The 19,578-nt window shown below is 48.9% G+C and overlaps 2 protein-coding genes across 2 annotated transcripts in view; both read right to left on the reverse strand.

Annotated features, from left to right (window-relative positions):
• The window catches only part of LOC139046773 (uncharacterized), a 109,457-nt gene that overhangs the window by 79,517 nt on the left and 10,362 nt on the right, over positions 1 to 19,578 (reverse strand). The window lies entirely within an intron of this gene.
• LOC139061120 (putative solute carrier family 22 member 31) lies at positions 550 to 5,669 on the reverse strand. The gene is made up of 2 exons (XM_070540697.1): positions 5,063 to 5,669; positions 550 to 2,132 (listed from the first exon to the last, which is right to left on the reverse strand). The coding sequence occupies exons 1-2, from the start codon at positions 5,254 to 5,256 to the stop codon at positions 1,061 to 1,063; spliced, it is 1,266 nt and encodes a 421-aa protein (XP_070396798.1). The 5' UTR covers positions 5,257 to 5,669; the 3' UTR covers positions 550 to 1,060.

Genomic DNA, 19,578 nt, shown 5'->3' on the forward strand with positions numbered 1-19,578 from the left:
AGTAAAGCAGTGACCCGAATAACGTTAAACACAAAAAGAAATCCGTATTCCGAAAAAAGCAATCTCGCATGCACACACACACACACAAATTCTATGTGTGCGTGCATGTGCGTGCGCATGTCTTGTTTATACAATATCTTATTTTTGATTAAGATGAGACAAAGCACGCACTAGACTATAGGGGAAAGGATTAAACTCTCAACTGTGGCTATTATATTGACGTTACTTTCGTAGGCTCAAGGGTATGCGTTCTTTCCTTACTCCTGCCAGAAGGATAGCACAAGTAGGTCTGCAATAGCAGTGTATGATTAACGGAAATTCTAGATAACATATTATTATCTTCCTTCTTCTTATGGAATACGGGAATTCAAGTATATTATTCATTGCGTTTAAGATAATCAGTGAGTGACCTTGTGGACAACGCGAAAAACGCGCGCTTGTACGCCCTCACCTAAGCTTCAACACAAAGGGTTTAATATGCATCTGACGCTGGCATAATAGGCACAAACATATATTTAGAAATACTAACTCCGACAATAAGAAGCGCGCGTAACACGGAACCTGCCTGCAAACCAACCGTTTGCGCAAGGCTTGATGCATGCAGCGAAACCGATTGTGTTCATCATGAAGGGGGTTCTTGACCAAGGTACCAAACCAGAGAGGATACAACTAATGCTAAAAACGTCATAAACCAGCGCTGCGCTTTAGAAGTTCGTGGAGCCCTGCATAACTGCCTCTACGGTTCTAGGCAAGCGTCGAGAACTCCACAACAAAAAGGTATTAGTTCGCACGCTCTTCGGCGCACAGAGAAGTCAGAGAGAGCAGCCTTTGCTTTAGCGCTATTACGTGTCAATATGGATGAAGTCTGCGTCCAACTCGTGCTTAAATGCTGGACAGAGATACAAAGCTCAGGTAAACAATACGTAAAAGGAAAAAAAGACATACTGAATACCGCGGTGACACGTACAAGGGACGGGAATTCCTTACGTATGCTTAAACTTTCAACAATCAGAACGTGAAATTGAAACGACGGTGTGAGACATTTTACACTCCGGGGATTTCAGTAGCAAGCCGCGAATAATTTCCTCTCGGGCAAGTAGCCAGAGTCCGTCGATGGACGCGGCTCCGCGAAGCTCTTCGACGAGCTCGACATGCTGTAGCGCTTGAGCTGCGAGATGGTGTCGAACAACGCGTCGGGCACTCGGGCGTCTTTGGTCTCGGGCAGCTGCTCGACCAGCAGCAAGGCCACGATGGCCAGCGACAGGCCGAGCATCTTGCGCACCGCCGGGTCCTGGCCCTCGATGAGGCTCATCAGCGCGACGCCGCCCAGAACGCCCGACGAGCAGACGGTGGCGAAGCCCGCGGCGCGATCGGCCGTCGCGTGCAGTTCGAGGCAGTAGACGCAGGCGAAGGCGAGGTTGACGAACGCGGAGGCCAACACAAGCTCGCCGACGACGACGTAGACGTACGAGTCGCCTCTCGGGAGGGCCAGCTCGACGAGGGCTAGTAGCGCGATGGCGGCGCAGCTCAGCGGGAGAACCAGCATCAACGCCCTCTTGCGCTCGCAGCGTCGCAGAAATCGAGCCGCCAGCAGGACGCTGACGGCCCGCGGGATCACCAGGACCGCCGCCCACCAGGAGGACGGAGCCGGCGGGGACAGATCCCGTTCCGGTTCACCGCATTCCGACGTCTCCTTCATGATGACGATCTGGCTTAAGAGCACCGACAGCGACTCGGTCCTCGCCACAAATCCGGGCAGGACGATCGTGCTGGCAGCGCTGCCAGGTTGCGGAGACGCCTCCGTGGTGCGACGTCCTTCGGCTATCGCTGAAGCCCTGGCATCACGCAGCTGCCGTACAGCGGCACGGTCCAGTTCAACGTCGGAGCGAAGCCCTCCTCCATGAGGGGACGTGGCGTAGTGCCGGTCGATGAAGTCGGCGACGCCACCGGTGACGAGCAGCCACCGCGAGGACTCCCGGACGGCCTGGAAGCTGGTCATTAGCAGGGAGACCGGCAAGAGGAAGGCGAACGCCAGCGTTCGTCGGTCGAACACATACTCGCCGGCGTTGAGAAGGCAAGGAGCCCAGCCACAGATAATGCTCGCCGCCATAGCCCCACAGAGGTAGTCAGTCCTGCGTTACACCGCGGCAGCTTTATCGGTTTCTTCACTCGTTCCACTGTACCCGTGAGGCCCCATCGTTAGGCGTTCTTGCAGCTTGTCGCGACATGCTCGAGCAATTTAGTTTCGAAACGGCAATGCGACTTCTGGAAGGAGCGAATCAAGCGTAGCTTGAAGGGGAGCTCTCTTTTGAACACCCAACTGTTCAAGGGGACACAACATCGTTCCAGAAGAGCTATTTCTACAGGTCAGGGAGGAGGGTCATGGAGAGGTGAAGTGCTAATCTAAGAAGGCGGGGAGGGAGGCCAAGGCCATGCCTCTCCAATTGGGTCGGTCTGGGACTCTTAGTGGACAGTGGCTTGAAGACTGCGCTTTCACATAATCATCATCAACATCAGCAGGCTGTCTATGTCCACCGCGGTATGAGGGACACTCCCAGCAATCTCCAATTACCCCTATCTTGCGCTAGCTAATTCCAAGTTATGCCTGCAGATTTCCTCTTTTCATCACACCAACTAATTCTTGGGTGTCCTCGACTGCGCTTACCTTCCCTTAGCACCCCCTTCTATAACTCTAATAGACAAGCGGCAGACCGTCCTACCTATTAAGTGACCTACCCACCTCCATTTTCTTATTCTTTTAATGTCAACTGAAATATCAGTTATACCCATCTGCTCTCTATTCTTCACCAGTTTCGGTATCACCTCTGTCGTGTGGTGACGTCACGACGCGCAGAATGCTCAAGCGAGACATTGCGAGATTCTGACACTAGCTCCAGCTCGCTCGGGGACCTGATATGCTCCTGCATCGGCCTCATAACAAGCAGCAGCATGGGAGGCCACCAAGTGAGCCTGGGCGAGTGTCGAAGAATCGCAATGTCCAGCTCTCACGTGACCACGTCCTCCCTCCTGACGTCACAACGCGGAAACCTCCTGGAAAATAAAACCGGGAATAGCTGTAGAAAATGTATTATATCACATTATTCAGGGCGCTATATGGGATTTCCCTGTATATTTATATGGTTCAGATGCCTAGGACATTCATATTAAGAAAAAAAAAAGAATGAGTAGTTGGAAATATCCTGTCACTGTACAGGATATTATCCTGTCAGTGTACAGGATGTGCAAGATATGGACACATCCTTCACGGCTGCATTCTTGTGAATATCATAGTCTCGCAAAGGATACTACCGACAACTATCTCATCGTCACTAATCACAATTACTGTTGTAACTGACTTCATAAAAGTCGGTGGTTACAAAAGAAAAGGTCTATTAGGTTAGCACATACCCCACTGTGCCTAGTGGGGGAGTTGGCAATTGACAAACTGATGCAACGCAAGCTCGTTAATAAGTTCCTCAACTGTCAAGTATACATGGGTCAGACAGCTAACGTAAGACGGTGGCGTAAGTTTTCTATAGTCAATATCCGATAGGTTCAAGTCACCTCTCAACAGAACGTGCTCAGCACCTGAAATATAGCCAATGCTTCAGACAAAGCTTAAAGCGGCAGCGCATTGTCACTGTTCGGAGAACGATAAAAAAACCACCCAAAGCAACGTGGTGTGCACCAGACAGTTCAATTTTACGCCACACACTTTTGCACTCAAGGAATTGTCCACGATATCGACACGCTTTTTAATCTATTGTCAACCAGAATAGAAACGCCTCCGCCGCCGCCACTTCGCGGTAGAAGTTTGCATGAGACGGAACAAACATCTGCGTTGTGAATGATATCGTCTCAGCACGACTCGGTGCCTGAGATGATATCGCCGTTCGTATAGTAGACACGAAATCCAAAAACGCATCCTTTTTTTTATGCTCCAACAGTTCTCGATCGATGAAGGCAAGTGCTTGCTGATTGCGCTTCTGCCGTCGCACGAGCGGTATTGATTGCTATTGTACCGTTTCTACGTTATCGTTAATCTTACTATAATATTCCTTCCATGACTCCTCAGAACCTCAACGGGCGATATGCACAATGGAATAGGGCAGCTCCCAGGCACAACAATAGGATTAATAGTGCTTTGAACACATTGGGCACTGTGGCCTTCGAAAAAAAAAGAAAGATAACACAGCACGCTTGCGCGTCTGCAGTCACAGTGTATTTGCTTTGGTGCGTAATATTAAATACACCGGAGTTCATCAGTATGCGTCACGTAGGAGCAGAAATGAGCTACCTTTTGTTCAATTATATTTATTCGAAACCGGTATGAACCCTCATGAACTGGTTTGAAAAGGTTGAAACCGTCGCTTCGGAGACGAGCCTAAACGGACCGGGTAATACCCAGAAGCAGAAGGGTGGCTACTGGGGAGGTTGATGAAACATTCTTCAGGCAAGGCGAACTCCTTTCTAATGGGCAAATCGTACAAAGAAACGAAGAAGGCGACAGTTCTGTTCTTTTTACGATATGCGCACTACTAAGGATTCCTTCTTTGTCCAATGAATGTTTCACCGTTTGTACACCCTGGTTAGAGGCGCGACACCCTATCGACCACACCGCGCTGATCTGCTCCGTCTGCCTCACCGGCAGCGGAAACTCCGGCCAAACTGAGTGAGATTACTTGAATGCGTCTCACGTAGCCGTTTCTAACGTAGAAGACGCCACGTTGTATCAAGCAAACCAGGTGAGTCCGAAAACAGCCACCGCGTCGAGTGCCGCCGAGGGTACAACATGGGATGCAACATAAAGCACTCTCCCATCGCGGCTAAAACAGGCAGACGCCTATTAATAAAGGGAGCTTTACGCAATTAGACGGCGCTACAGCGCCCATTCAAGAAGAAGGCCTATAGATAAGTGGTGTTAACATCGCAACCCACTGGGAGGCCATCGTGCTTTCGCTGTACAGCCGGCAGTCACAGAAGGGACCGCTGACGGCATGGCCGCCACGTTTGGAACATCGCGCCTGTTCGTCGTGAAAAAAAGAAATGCACAATCACCGACCTGCTGGCTTCGTAGGTGACCTCGAACAGAAGAGCGATGGAAACGAGCGAGAAGCCGTTCAGCGAGCCCGCCACCACCATGCGCAGCAGGACGAGCTGCAGGAACGAGTGCGCGTGCACGGTCAACGCCGCGGCGGCCACCGCGAGCACGGCGCACGCGAGCAGGACCGGCCTGCGACCCGTTCGGTCCGCCATCTTGCCGAGGAAGGGCGCGCAGACGACGCCCCCGAGGTAGGTGTAGAGGCGCGCCGCGAGCACCAGCCACGCGTTGGAGCACACCAGGTCCCACTCGTTCAGGGCCGTCAGGACGTCCGGAGGCAGGTCGTAGTCCCAGTCGCTGCACGGGAGCTCGCCCCGAGGCCCGGCGACGACCCCGGGCCACAACACCGTGGAGGACGCGGAGCCCGACGTGGCTCCTGCTGCTACGTCGTCCAGAGAGAGAGCGAACTTGCGTGAAGGTATATTGCAGTATCGGCCCACGGGCGAAGCAATAGAGAGCTTTAATTTAGGGGACGCAAGCGGCTTGTGTACACAAGGACTAGGGCCGACGGTACTCCGAATGAGCAGACACTACGTCGGCGTCTGCGCATGCGCAGAACCGTCGCCCCTGGTTCTTGCGTACGCAAACCGCTTGCGTCCTCTAAACGAAAGCTAACGACTGCGATTGTGATGCGGGATTTTATCTGATCAACCTCGCCTCCCCACCCGCCCAACGTCGGAATGGCGCACCACATAAGCCATAGGTAGGCAGCGCGAGCAACTGAAATTTATATAGATCGCTGGCGCATGTAGTACACACGTTTCGTTTGAGGGATCCCTGATCACTGCATTCCTGATCTGTCACCGAATGCTCTCAATGCAGTACTAAAAAAAGACAGACAGAGCTTGCGAAACTCCTGGAACGTAAACTGTCAACCACTTTGCGATAACGAACTGTAAGCAAACTCGTCAACTCTGAACACGCCTGTGTGTATACTACGCACCCGTGCCGTGCGAGTAGGGAAACCTGTAGACGGTGCATCTGCTGTAGCGGCCATCGGGACCCACGGGAACGGAGGCGTTCTTCCACGCCTGCGCGCTCAGGTTGGCGAACTCGGGCGGCTGCCTGCACCAGTGGTCCACCGCGTCGACGGGCGCCAGCAGACGCATCGACTGGTAGTGGAAGGCGAGCGCCCCGAGCGACAGCTGGGCGCAGGCCAAGATTCGCAGCTGGTGCGATCCCTGGCCCAGAATCTCGCTCGTCGACAGCTCGGCCGACGTGAGGCGGTACGACTGCGCATCGCCGAACGTGACCGTACTCTGTCCGCGCGATTTCCGCTTGGGCTACGGCGACAGCGTCGGGTCCTGGCCATCGTAAGAGACCTGCGCATGCACATGCCAGTTCAGGAACGAAAACCAAAGGGACCTCAGGAGGCGCGGGTTGAAATCGTGCCACTGCCATGCTTCATCAAATGAGTCCTCAAATGGTTGCACCATCGGCCAATCGTTCCACGAACACACACGCTCGTCCCTATGCGCTCCGTCTCTACAACCCTGTGCGGTGCCGCGAAGGCAAGGGCTCGCTATTAGCCGTTATCTAACCACCCTATAGCGCGCCTTCTAAGAAGGGAAGATGGCTCTCCCACTGCGTGCAGCTAATACTTCCGGCAAGCTTCCTTTAAATCGTCGTCGCGCTGAGAGGTTACCGGGTGACTATGAATGAGCCTTTCTCCGGATTCTCTATCCTGGTTTGCTGTCGCGACCCGTACTTTTCGCTTCAGTGCCCGGAGTCGGCGAGGGAGAGTACGGCTACCCAGTTGATGATAGTGACCGAAGATAGCACGCAATGACCATGCAGTATGCACCCACAACCGGAAGTGCCCAGGGTCTACTTCTAGATCTGCTGAGAGGTCAGGCGAGGGCCTCCTTGACGGTAGCCAATCCACCTTGTCGAAAACGTCCGCTTCATGTTTCAGCTTCCCTTTTTGGCCAAGCGTTGACTACTTGTAGTCCCATGCGTTGTGGGCAAGTCGTGCAGTCAACCTACATTTACTTGGATGTAGTGTCCCGAGCTGAGCCGGTGTTGCGGACGCCAGGATATCAACGAAAAAGCATTTCATGGGCCGTTTTATTTGTGGTCACGTTACAGCCAGTCTTTCTCGGCGTGAAATGGCAGCGCTGCTAAATATACAGTATACAACTATATACCATCTATACCATCTATACCATCAGCCGGAGGGAACCTGCTGCGCCCGCGCTTGGTTGCGATTGAGACCAACGACGTCACTATACTGGCGAAGCCAATCGCGCTCCTTCTCTTTCGTTTTTTGCTACATGCGCATGGGGTTGCGCCGGAGAAGTTTTCCGCGTATAGGCGAACGGACGGGCAAATCGGCTAGCCATATTGGCCCCTTTTGCGGTGATCCCGTGGGAGCTGCCATGTTTCATCACGTAGTGACGCGTTCATTGCCTTCACCTGCCTGCGTTGCCTTCCTGTTTACAATGGGCTTGTATGACTCCGGTGCGGCTTAGGAAACTTCTGTTTCGGGGGATATCGTAGACGGTGACTGGGTGGACGAAACGAAACTTTGGCCGCAGCCTCAGACAACACGGAAAAGCGATTTCGAAGCTGATTAAGCAATGTCCAAATGGCGCAAGCAACGTACAGTCGCCCAAATCTTTAACTGGTGTGCGGGAGCGGCGACTTTTCCGGGCGTCAGCGCCGTATGACGCGGCGAGGCTGGAAACAACCTAGTAGACGATGGGCCCAGCTGAGCGCGCTTTGTCCGCATGCGCTTAGCCTCAGACTGTTTCCAGCCTCGCCCCGTCAAACGGCGCTGACGCACGGAAAAGTCGCCGCTCCCGCACACCAGTTAAAGATTTGGGCGACTGTACATGGTGCTTGTTCTAAAAGCGGGGCCAAATATGTATTCCAAGCTGTCCAAACTTTCGTCCTATGAATTGAATCAGGACAAGTGTGTTTCGCTATTAGTTTTTTATTTGGCAAATATTTTGAAGAAGCGGCTTGTCACATTTATGACTTCCTCGGTGCGGTCACTATCTGATTATTTTCTGCCTAATCGCTCGCGGGTTCTATTTGTTCTTGCTGCGCGCAAATCCACCCTCTCTACAATCCTATGAAACGAACGATGCGACAAGCCAAACTTTGTTTCACAACTGCGTTTGTGTAATAGCCACATAAAGGTGGTAGGTTGGGCTGTACGGGGGCAAAACCCGCAAGGCCTGCAACAAAATCGGGCATTTTGAGAAGCTGTCTCGTTCGACGCTGCAGTTAAAGCAGCAAGTCATGAAAAGCTCAAGCAGTAACGAGTATGTCATTGTAGCTATGACAATTCTAACAGACCCCCGGAGCAATGGTCCAAAGTCAACAACAAACGCATTGTCTTTCGGATCGACACAGATGCAAATGACGATGCAGCGGTGTCAGTCATCAATGAAAATGGTCTCCCTAACTGTAACATCAACAACTACTTTGAAGAAACATCGGAGTTTTTGATACAGAGTAACGTCGCTCTTACAGCTATGTGAGGTGTTTGGCATACAAAGTGCACCGGTAAAGACATCTTTCTTTATCCAGAAGTTCTGCAGCAACAACTTCTCTTGACTTTGTACTTGTCACATATCAAAGTGAAAACATTTTAGAGGAAAAGCAAACCGTCCAAATGATTCCCAGATATATTACAAGAAATTGAAAAGCTCCAAGATTGTAAAATCTGCTTGTAGACCAAAAAGTCCCTCCAATTTCCCAACCTCACAGATGCATACATATGGCATTGCACACCCGTACGGAGCAGCAGTTCATCTCACACCATCGGTGTCCGGGGTAGTTATCATTCCCAAACTCCATCATACTGATGAGATTGGGATATGCATTGTTATGTGCATTCTCAACACAGTGATTCCAAGCGAAAAACAGCTGCACCCAACTGTAGACGACATCATTGTGCCATTGAATTGAGCAACAGTTTGATCCAGCTTTGATTTGAAGAATGGCTACTGTCGATTGGGATCCTCTAGACAGCTGATGACGTTTTCCACAACTGTTGGCCTATTTCGCTACAAGTGTCTCATCTTCGACACTTGCAGTGCCGCAGAACTCTTATGACACCATACGATAAACAATATCGCTAATGTGTTGAACGTCAGCGACGATATCTTGGTCTTTCGTACAACTGAGCAAGAGCTCAACGCTGCATTGTACGGGGCTTATCGCAAATCAAAACGCCAGAGACACCACAAGAAAATTGTCCGCGCGGTGTATTATCCCGGTTGTTTTTTGCAGAACCTCGCAGATCTCACGTAATCTTTACGGTAGTTGACACTCAGAAAGCAACTAGTGAATGACCTGCCTGCCATCAGCAGGCCTTCAACAATTAGAAGCAAGCCATGTCAAACGTTTCTAGGCTTGCAAACTATGACCCGTCCAAACACAGAAACCTTGTCGTTGATGCCATCGCTTACACCACATGCGTTTTGTGCAATTCTGACACAAACATCCTCATATGCAAGCAGAGCGCCAACAACAGCTGAAAGCCGCTGTTCTCAGATCAAACGGGAGATGCTGGCAGCTGTGTTTTGCACAGACAACGTTCTACTTTACTTGTGCAGAGCCAACTTCGGTCGTCTCACAGATCGCAAGCCTTTGGTTTCTATTTTGGAAAACCCCAGATCAGCTCGCGATCTGCCCTTATACCATGTTTTGCTTTACAGATACAGCAGTATGCATACGACGTGCAGCATACTGTCAACAGCCTAAACACACCCTGCTTTCTAAAACATCCAGTGCCCATCGAGACGCTGGAAACTCGAATCGACAACAAAGTACTAGATTGATATGTTTACTTTATCCAGCGCCACTGCATCCCAAAAGCCTCAATACAGGAATCAGTCAAACAAACAGATCCACAACTGCCGCGGCTTGTGAAAGTCATCCCGCATATTTTGTTGTGGATGTCAAAACTAAACCCATCTGTAGCAATAAGAGCACGATTGACAACAACACCAGAAGGTATTATTCCCAGTGGAACACGTCCGGTTAACCTGATGAAACTCCGGGAACGTGCTGTACAAAACATGCACACCGTCGACAGCTAAAGAATATGCCGACTTGTTGCTGTCGCCAAAAACGGAAGATAGCCCATCAGAACCTCTGCAACAGCCCGAGCCTCCCCATCAATGATAGCCCATCCGTGACAGGAGCGTGGCCGCGTTGCTGACTGCATATGCTTTGTTAACCTTGCAAGGCTTAGAAAATATGAAGTATTAGGTTACTTTAAACAACTTTGCGCTAACCAAACGCGTCAAAACTGCCTCAAATGTCAGCGCTAGTTTGTGTTTATTAGCGTGCACAGTTTTCTTGTGTTTAATGGTTTCTTCAGTTAACCTTGTGCTTTCTCAGTTCAATGTTTTCCTTATAGTGTGGTGTCCGACTTCAGCCACATACGATTAGGGGGGCACACAAGGTTGGGACACAACAAGGAATGCTTCGTAACCAGCGAAACGTTTCCGCGTCTGAATCTACTGCAATTTAAGTCATCAAGCACCATGCCAACGTTACACAGAATATGTAAGTTGTTTAATCGACTTATCGATATACGTCAACAGCGGCCTCGCGCACACTAAGTTTGTAGCAAGTATGTGACGCCCTCTCGCCCAGTGTCACGAGGATCCCATTCTCGTCGCCAGTGTCACGAGGGTCCCACCCTCGTCGCCAGGGTCACGATCCACCCCGGGTCGCGAACAAGGGAGGGCTTCTGGCACCCTCCGATAGACGCACGCTCCGCAGCGTGGTGGTGCTGAATGATGACTCACCGGCGAGGAGCCGTGCTCGTCGGTGTTTATTGTGGTGCAGTGACCAATGTTGCCTGCCGAACTTTTATCAGGCCACCGAGCTTGGCGGGCGAACCAAGATTATGCCCGAGGGGGCGTCACATACTTGCTACGAAGTTGAACACGGTAGTGTCGATTCATCGATTCACTTGACAGACTTCTCTCAAACAGAGGCCCCTACGTGTGCCTAGCTACGACTTGACTGCGTAGACCGACCGACCGACCGACCGACCAATTGATTGATTGATTGATTGATTGATTGATTGATTGATTGATTCATTCATTCATTGATCCGACCGACTGCTGCACTGGCCCCGTGTCCTTAAACTGGGCCACGACGACACGTCCAGACATCGAGAAAACGTGCTCACTGCCGCCATGTCCAGATCCGTGGCAGCGTGCGTGGTGCCGGTGCTCTCCGAGGCCTCGGCAGCCAGCGCGATGAACATGAGTTTCTCGTCCCTAATGACGCTGCTGCTTTTGCCGCACGGCCCGGCCGCACCGCGGGTTGTGGTCGTCGTAGCGTTCTCGGGAACAACCTCGGTCACCGGCGTCGAAGTGGCGCTGCAGGTGGCAGCCAGGTCGGACCCTGGGTCGATCGAGATGGTCGTCGACGCCACGGCCTCCTTAAGGGGCGTGGATGCGTTGGATGGCAAGAGCATGCTCGCCTCAGAGACACGCGATGTTGATGGTGTTGGCGTCTCACCAGCATGCCTCTTCTTCGATTTTCTGCAATGGGGCGATCGGACGACGCCGTATCACCACGTGCACTCCCCTGAGCAAAAGTTTACTAACTAGAAATTTCGCGCCAAAGCCGATTTTCATTTGCGCATTTCAATGTAGCTTGAATTCGGGGATCGCAGTAGGAATTTGGCGTTGAGATCTTTGCTGAAAAGCCCGTCAGTTCCATCTTGTGGGCCTGAATTACGAAATGATTCAGTTTCTCCACAAGCCTGTGGTATGCGACTCAATAGAGGAGTTGTACACTGAGAAGTACCCCTCTCCCGGAACTTTCTGTGTTAGTACGTGGCCTTACCATTCGTTCCTTTTTCCCTCCTCGTCTTCCCCGTTTAAGAGCGTAAGCCTGTCCCGTATATCCAGAAAACAATTTCTGGCTATGTCTGTGCTCACGGGTGCATGGCTTGCACGGCGCGTGGCAAAAGTGAAGCTGTCGCCATAAACCTTTATGCAAAAATTAATATAGAGAACTCTGACATAGGGATTGTTTAACTACAACGAGAATACTGGGCACATTCTAATGCTCGTGTTTGTGAGAGTTGCATGTTCTTGTGACGTTTTTCGTCCCGCTTTAACTTTCCTAAGTTCCAAGAAATCATATTTCGCTATACCGGCAGGGACAATTTCTTCGTACATGCATAATCTATGCGAGTACTTCCGCACATGGCAAACTTTTTTTTTTATATAGTAAACTTTGCAAAGCCGTGTAAAGCCAGAAAAACGAAGCCAGGCAAATCCTTGTACTGCCCATCATTCCCATACTGACTGAACCACCATGCTTACTGGTGGTTCAGTCAGCCCGGGAGCATGTCGCCGTGTACACTAGCACCAGAGTTTTCCCCAGTAACTTTCTCAAGAAACTGAACCACGCATGGCCTCCGGGAAAGCGTGCTGGAAGTAGCTCCCGCAAACTCGAAGACCATGAGCTATAGCGGACTCAATAAGCTTCCGCACTCGTGTAATCGCAGTGGAGTTGGCTGAGAAGGAACCGGCTTGTTTTATTCTGGATCTGATGCGCGGAATGTGTCTTTCTTGCATGCTTAAATAAAATAATCGCGATTCATGCCGTAAAGACCTGCACAGATAATTTCTCGTGCGTTCTACGGCAAACTTCTAAATTTGTGATTAACTCTAAACAAAAAAGCGTTTTAAATGCATAGGCCGTGTTTATAATTGTCTAAAGAGACGGAAGAAACGGTGATGGTTGCATGTAATAATTTTGGCTTCTATGTTCCTGATTCCTCATTAATAAGAATATAGCTGGTAACATACAGGAATTCTATAGCATTAACGAGAGGGTGGCAGGTCTTGCTGTGAAACTTAATAAGAGGTACAAAATGAAGATTGTACAGGTGTACGCCCCTACATCCAGTCATGATGACCAGGAATTCGAAAGCTTCTATGAAGACGTGGAATCGGCGATGGGTAGAGTGAAAACTAAATACACCATACCAATGGGCTACTTTAATGCCAAGGTAGGCAAGAAGCAGGCTGGAGACAAGGCAGTGGGGGAATATGGCATAGGCACTAGGAATATCAGGGGAGAGTTATTAGTAGAGTTTGCGGAACAGAACAATATGAGGATAATGAATACCTTTTTCCGCAAGCGGGATAGCCGAAAGTGGACGTGGAGGAGCCCGAACGGCGAGACTAGAAATGAAATCGACTTCATACTCTGCGCTAACCCTGGCATCATACAAGATGTGGACGTGCCCGGCAAGGTGCGCTGCAGTGACCACAGGATGGTAAGAACTCGAATTAGCCTAGACCTGAGAAGGGAACGGAAGAAACTGGTACATAAGAAGCCGATCAATGAGTTAGCGGTAAGAGGGAAAATAGAGGAATTCCAGATCAAGCTACAGAACAGGTATTCGGCTTTAACTCGGGAAGATGACCTTAGTGTTGAAGCAATGAACGACAATCTTGGGGGGATCATTAAGGAGTGCACAATGGAAGTCGATGGTAACTCCGTTAAGCAAGATATCAGTAAACTATCGCAGGAGACAAAATATCTGATCAAGAAACGCCAATGTTTGAAAGCCTCTAACCCTACAGCTAGAATAGAACTGGCAGAACTTTCGAAGTTAACAAGCGTAATACAGCTGACATAAGGAAGTATAATATGGATAGAGTTGAACATGCTCTCAGAAACAGAGGAAGCCTAAAAACAGTGATGAAGAAACTAGGAATTGGCAAGAATCAGATGTATGCGTTAAGAGACAAAGCCGGCAATATCATTACTAATATGGATGAGATAGTTCAAGTGGATGAGGAGTTCTATAGAGATTTATACAGTACCAGTGGCACCCACGACGACAATGCAAGAGAAAATAGTCTAGAGGAATTCGAAATCCCACAGGTAACGCCGGAAGAAACAAAGAAAGCCTTGGGAGATATGCAAAGGGGGAAGGCAGCTGGGGAGGATCAGGTAACAGCAGATTTGTTGAAGGATGGTGGTCAGATTTTTCTAGAGGAACTGGCGACCCTGTATACGCAATGCCTCATAACGTCGAGCGTGCCGGAATCTTGGAAAAACGCTAACATAATCCTAATCCATAAGAAAGACGACGCCAAAGACTAGAAAAATTATAGACCGATCAGCTTACTGTCCGTTGCCTACAAACTATTTACTAAGGTAATCGCAAATAGAATCAGGAACACCTTAGACTTCTGTCAAGCAAAGGACCAGGGAAGATTCCGTAAAGGCTACTTAACAATAGATCATATTCACACTATCAATCAGGTGATAGAGAAATGTGCGGAATATAACCAACCCTTATATATAGCTTTCATTGATTACGAGACAGCATTTGATTCTGTCGAAACCTCAGCAGTCATGGAGGCATTACGGAATCAGGGTGTAGACGAGCCGTATGTAAAAATACTGAAAGATATCTATAGTGGCTCCACAGCCACCGTAGTCCTCTATAAAGAAAGCAACAAAATCCCACTAAAGAAAGGCGTCAGGCAGGGAGATGCGATCTCTCCAATGCTATTCACAGCGTGTTTACAGGAGGTATTCAGAGACCTGGATTGGGAAGAAATGTGGATAAAAGTTAATGGAGAATACCTTAGTAACTTGCGATTCGCTGGTGATATTGCCTTGCTTAGTAACTCAGGGGACCAAGTGCAATGCATGCTCACTGACCTGGAGAGGCAAAGCAGAAGAGTGGGTCTAAAAATTAATCTGCAGAAAACTACAGTAATGTTTAACAATCTCGGAAGAGAACAGTAATTTACAATAGGTAGCGAGGCACTGGAAGAGGTAAGGCAAAACATCTACTTAGGGCAGGTAGTCACTGCGGATCCGGATCATGAGACGGAAATAATCAGAAGAATAAGAATGGGCTGGGGTGCGTTTGGCCGGCATTCTCAGATCATGAACAGCAGGTTGCCATTATCCCTCAAGATAAAAGTGTGTAATAGCTTTGTCTTACCAGTACTCACCTACGGGGTAGAAACCTGGAGGCTTACGAAAAGGGTTCTACTCAAATTGAGGACGACGCAACGAACTACGGAAAGAAGAATGATAGGTGTAACGTTAAGGGATAAGAAAAGGGCACATAGGGTTAGGGAACAAACGCGAGTTAATGACATCTTAGTTGAAATCAAGAAAAAGAAATGGGCATGGGCAGGACATATAATGAGGAGGGAAGATAACCGATGGTCATTAAGGTTTACGGACTGGATTTCAAGGGAAGGGATGCGTAGCAGGGGGCGGCAGAAAGTTAGGTGGGCGGATGAGATTAAGTTTGCAGGGACGGCATGGCCACAATTAGTACATGACCGGAGTTGCTGGAGAAATATGGGAGAGGCATTTGCCCTGCAGTGGGCGTAACCAGTCTGATGATGATGATGATGATGATGATGGTGATGATGATGATGATGATGAATAAAGGGGGACGCACACTTTTAATACCATTCATGTAAAAACCCGTGCTGTGCTTCTATGCTTCTGGCGATTTGTATGAAGATTGGTACCACTGTTGCATCTGCGAAAGAAGCGAACCTTTTAAATTCTAAGTACCACGCCCTATCTTCGAGAACGTTGAGGCGAGCCTGTTTTTCCGCAGTGGACACGTGTATCATGGATAGGTTAGGCAACGGTCTGCTTGATGATTGCGCTGCATGTTATCATACGTTCATTTCTATAGTTGATCTGTGGAGATATTATGCGTCAAAATGGCGTTTTGTTGTATATTCAAGACAAGATTACGCCGCTTTTTTTCTACGTTTGCCACTGGTCCTCCCTGTGAACCTGCAACCGGGTTCCGGGGTGGGGCCGGAGGAAGGAGCAGGGGACTGTCGCTCGCTCGTTGGTTCGTCCATTCGTTCGGGCTACTCGCATACTTTGGCAATGGTCTTCGATGGTTTGTAGCATATTTTTTTTCAGTAAACCCAAGAATTAACCATGACGACGAACGACGCAACCCATCTAGCTGAGGGTGAGGAAGGTAGAAAAATTATTAGCGGAGGGTGAGGTTTAGTGGGGGAGGGGGTAAACTTTTACAAGGTGAGGATCAGAGCGACGTGGGAAGGAATCATGTGTTGTGTTCGGCAGAAAAACAAAAAAAGAAGATAATTTGCCCACCTCTGCTGGCGAGTCGTTGGGTCTGAAAGAAGCGAGATATTATATTTTCCTTAAATTTCAGTTAGCCAACGCTTAGATAAAACGGGCTTGATCCAGCGCTGTGCGTAAAGTGCGAAGAACGCCACGTTGTTTTTACTGCAGCTGGCAAACAAGATTCTTCGCAAATTCCAGAAATAGCAGACGACTACTCCCAACTGCCGCAGCAGGGCGCCGGGCAGCGTTCAAGTTTGTGGCACCATGGTAATTACACTATCGAAAAGGGCCCAGTAATGCAGCAGCTCACCTCCTCCTGGACGTTGCCGAGGTCACCGTGCCGGCCCGGGAGCGACTCCGATGGCGTTTCGACGCCTTGGAGTCTTTTCCTTCTGCCTTGGAGTACGTGCCTCCTTCGCTCATGGTGCCAGCTAGACGCAAGGAGACGTTCTTCTCTATCAGGGAACTCGATCTCGGCTAAACGCGAAACGGCGTTCGATTCAACTTCTTCTTCGTAAGCTTTTAGGCACGTGCCCTCTGCTAAGGCACGCGGAAGCTTTGGCCCACAGGTAGTTCCAAAAATGTGTGACATTTTTAGTACGAAGCCCCTTGCTGCGGCACTAGCTTTTGTTTTCCTTATATACAATAATACTGTCTCAGAATACTCGAGAATATACTTTCTGTGTCCCTCTCCTGTGCTTCGCACTGCACCAATTAACCTGTGATCACGGCACTTTACCCTACCTAACCCTTCTGCATCTTGCACTATGCTCAGATCTGCAGAGAGTGTGAAATATATTTCGTTTCGTGTGCCTCCATTAAGGCTTTTCCAGGTCCACTTCCTGTTACTTCACTCCCTGAAGAAAGCATTCATTATTCGGAGCCTATTCCTCTACGCGAATTCTACCAACATCTCTGCTCTAGTGTTCCTAGAATTGATGCCATAGTTGCCAATTGCTTCTTTCCCAGCCAGTTCTTACCCACTTTTGCACTGAAGTCGCCCATGACTACGGGATACTGCGTTTGCACCTTTCTCCTCACTAATTCAGCATCTTCATAAAACTGTTCTATTCCTTCATCATCATCAGTGGAGGTTGGAGCGCATTCTTCCACTCCCTTTATTCTATACTTCCCATATCCAGCTTTATTACTATACGACTGCTACCCTCACATTAACGCTGTAGAATTCAATGTCGCCCGCTGTGTCCTTGTGGATCAGAAATCCTATCTGGTTTGTAGCAGAGGACGTGGCCGCTAGTCAGCACTAATACCCGTGTCACACGGGAGCTTCGAAGGCCTTCCAACCGATAGTCAGTTGACTCAAAGGTCAAGTTCGAGCTGCTACACGGGCGGTTTCGAAGGTCGCCGAGCTCTCTACCAGTCTAGTGTTACACAAATAAAACTTAAGCTTTCATTACAATCCTTGAGCACTCGCCGAGACATTGCCCTTTTAACACTGTTCCACAAATTCCTTCACTCCACTCGAACACCCGCATGCTTGAAACGACCCTACTCCACGTCACATAGGCTTCATAATCATTTCAGCTATGCCCGCCTATACCGGTCTACAAAGGCATTCCATTACTCTGCTCTTCCTCGTGCTACCAGAATATGGAATTCGCTCCCTGACAGCATTGCAAGCCAATCTAACTACGATTCATTCCGTGATGCCTTGACTGAATACATGACTAAAGAAAAGTGAAGTTTTACGTTTGTCGCACAATGCTTTCTGTACTTGCACTATATTTACAGCTTATTCTCGCATTATTACTGTTATGTCGCTATGTTTACCGTTACGTTGGAATGTCGCGTCCGTAACTTTTCTGTCATTGTTTTCATCATTACTATTGTTATTAATTACACGACTTCACTGAAAACAATCTGTGTGATTTATTCCTTGTTACTATATTATGTTTTTTTTATGTTTCTTCTTTTCCCTAGTGAATCGTGATCTAAATAATTCTTTTTTCATCTCAGTTGCACTTTGGTTGTAGGTTGTAAACAGATACGGTTTATAGATGTCTTGTATTCAATGTATTTTCTATGTACTGCCCCCCTTGCTCAATGCGTCACTTTGAGGCCTGTAAGGTATTTTTAAATAAATAAATAAATAAACAAATAAATAGTCTATCGAGTCAATGGAGCACCTTGCAAATATATCGAAATTTCGATAGTCTTTGAGCAACGGAAGCGGAAACAGCGCGATTATGCGCTCTCATTCACAGTGTGCTCGTCCTCACGGTTAGAAAGAACAAATCAAACCAAAATGCTCGAAAAATAATATCAATGTTATTGATTATTCAGTAAAGTACGTTTGCCACTTGATATGTACGAAGTGCACATACTCTGGACAACAGTGACGTGCTTGTGTTCATTTCGTCCTCCATGCATGTCGTCTAGTACACTCTCCATCTACTCCATGTGTTGCCGGCTGCCGCCATACCACCTCCATAGCGCTTTTATGTGATTTTAATGTTGTTTTACTTCGTGTGACATGAAAACGAAAATAGAGATCCTCAGCGCCACAATATTTTGCGAGAAACGCCTGAACCACTCAAAGGCCTTTCAAAAGTGCCGTGTAGCAGCGCAACAACTCCTTGACTCCTTTCAGTCTATGATAGAGTTGTGGCACTGCGAAGGCCGTTGACGGGAAGGCCTCCCAAATGTGCCCGTGTGACAATTATAAGCCTCATCGGTTCTTCTAACCTCACTAACGCCAATAATATCCCAGGTAATGCCTGGTAATTCATCACTTGAGAGGGTTCGCGCATTCAAAAGTTGCCAGGTTCAATTTCCAGTGGTGACCTGTCCAGATCCAGAGATTCTTATCATCCTCTGCCGCGTCACAGGTCTGACCGCCGCTTTGTTCAGGTGCTGCGCAGCCGCAGACGATTGAGGGCCGTAGCTTAATTACAGGAGTCGTGAGGCAGGTAGTTTCCGCGTACTGCACCAGGGAGGCCGATTCTTGTTCTGATGAGGAAGTGCTTTTTGTTGAAGCTCAGCGGGCCTTCGTTCACCATCACGAAGGTCCACTGAGCGAATCCACTTTAACCCCACCAGCTCTCGGCAATCTTTTCTTTGCCGGTGTAGGTAACGCAATAAAGCATAATAATTAAATGATTGCAGGGTACCGTTTTCGTGTAGTTGACTCTTTGATACCTGGTTTTCTGTGTCGACGTGTGCTTTTTTTCGCACAAGCGAAACTAAAGCAACGCGAGGCTGTGCCACACACGTTTCTTCAATGGCGAACTTCAAATATGCGAACGCGAAACACGTTGCTACTTCAACTACGAAGCGTCTAGTACTTTGGTACATATCTCACTCTTTATTTTAGTTAAGGCTGAACAAACTTTGCTCCTCGTCCATCGTGATCGCTCGACGATGCT

This window comes from Dermacentor albipictus, chromosome 6 (genome assembly GCF_038994185.2).
Source record: "Dermacentor albipictus isolate Rhodes 1998 colony chromosome 6, USDA_Dalb.pri_finalv2, whole genome shotgun sequence".
Taxonomy (NCBI): Eukaryota; Metazoa; Arthropoda; class Arachnida; order Ixodida; family Ixodidae; genus Dermacentor; species Dermacentor albipictus.

Bases quoted from the DNA above. Each gene is read 5' to 3' on its own strand.
- LOC139061120 (XM_070540697.1), bottom strand. From the start codon at position 5,256: ATGGCGGACCGAACGGGTCGCAGGCCGGTCCTGCTCGCGTGCGCCGTG. The intron at 2,133-5,062 runs GTCGGTGATTGT...GGTGTAACGCAG, and splicing joins GTCACCTACGAAGCCAGCAG to GACTGACTACCTCTGTGGGG.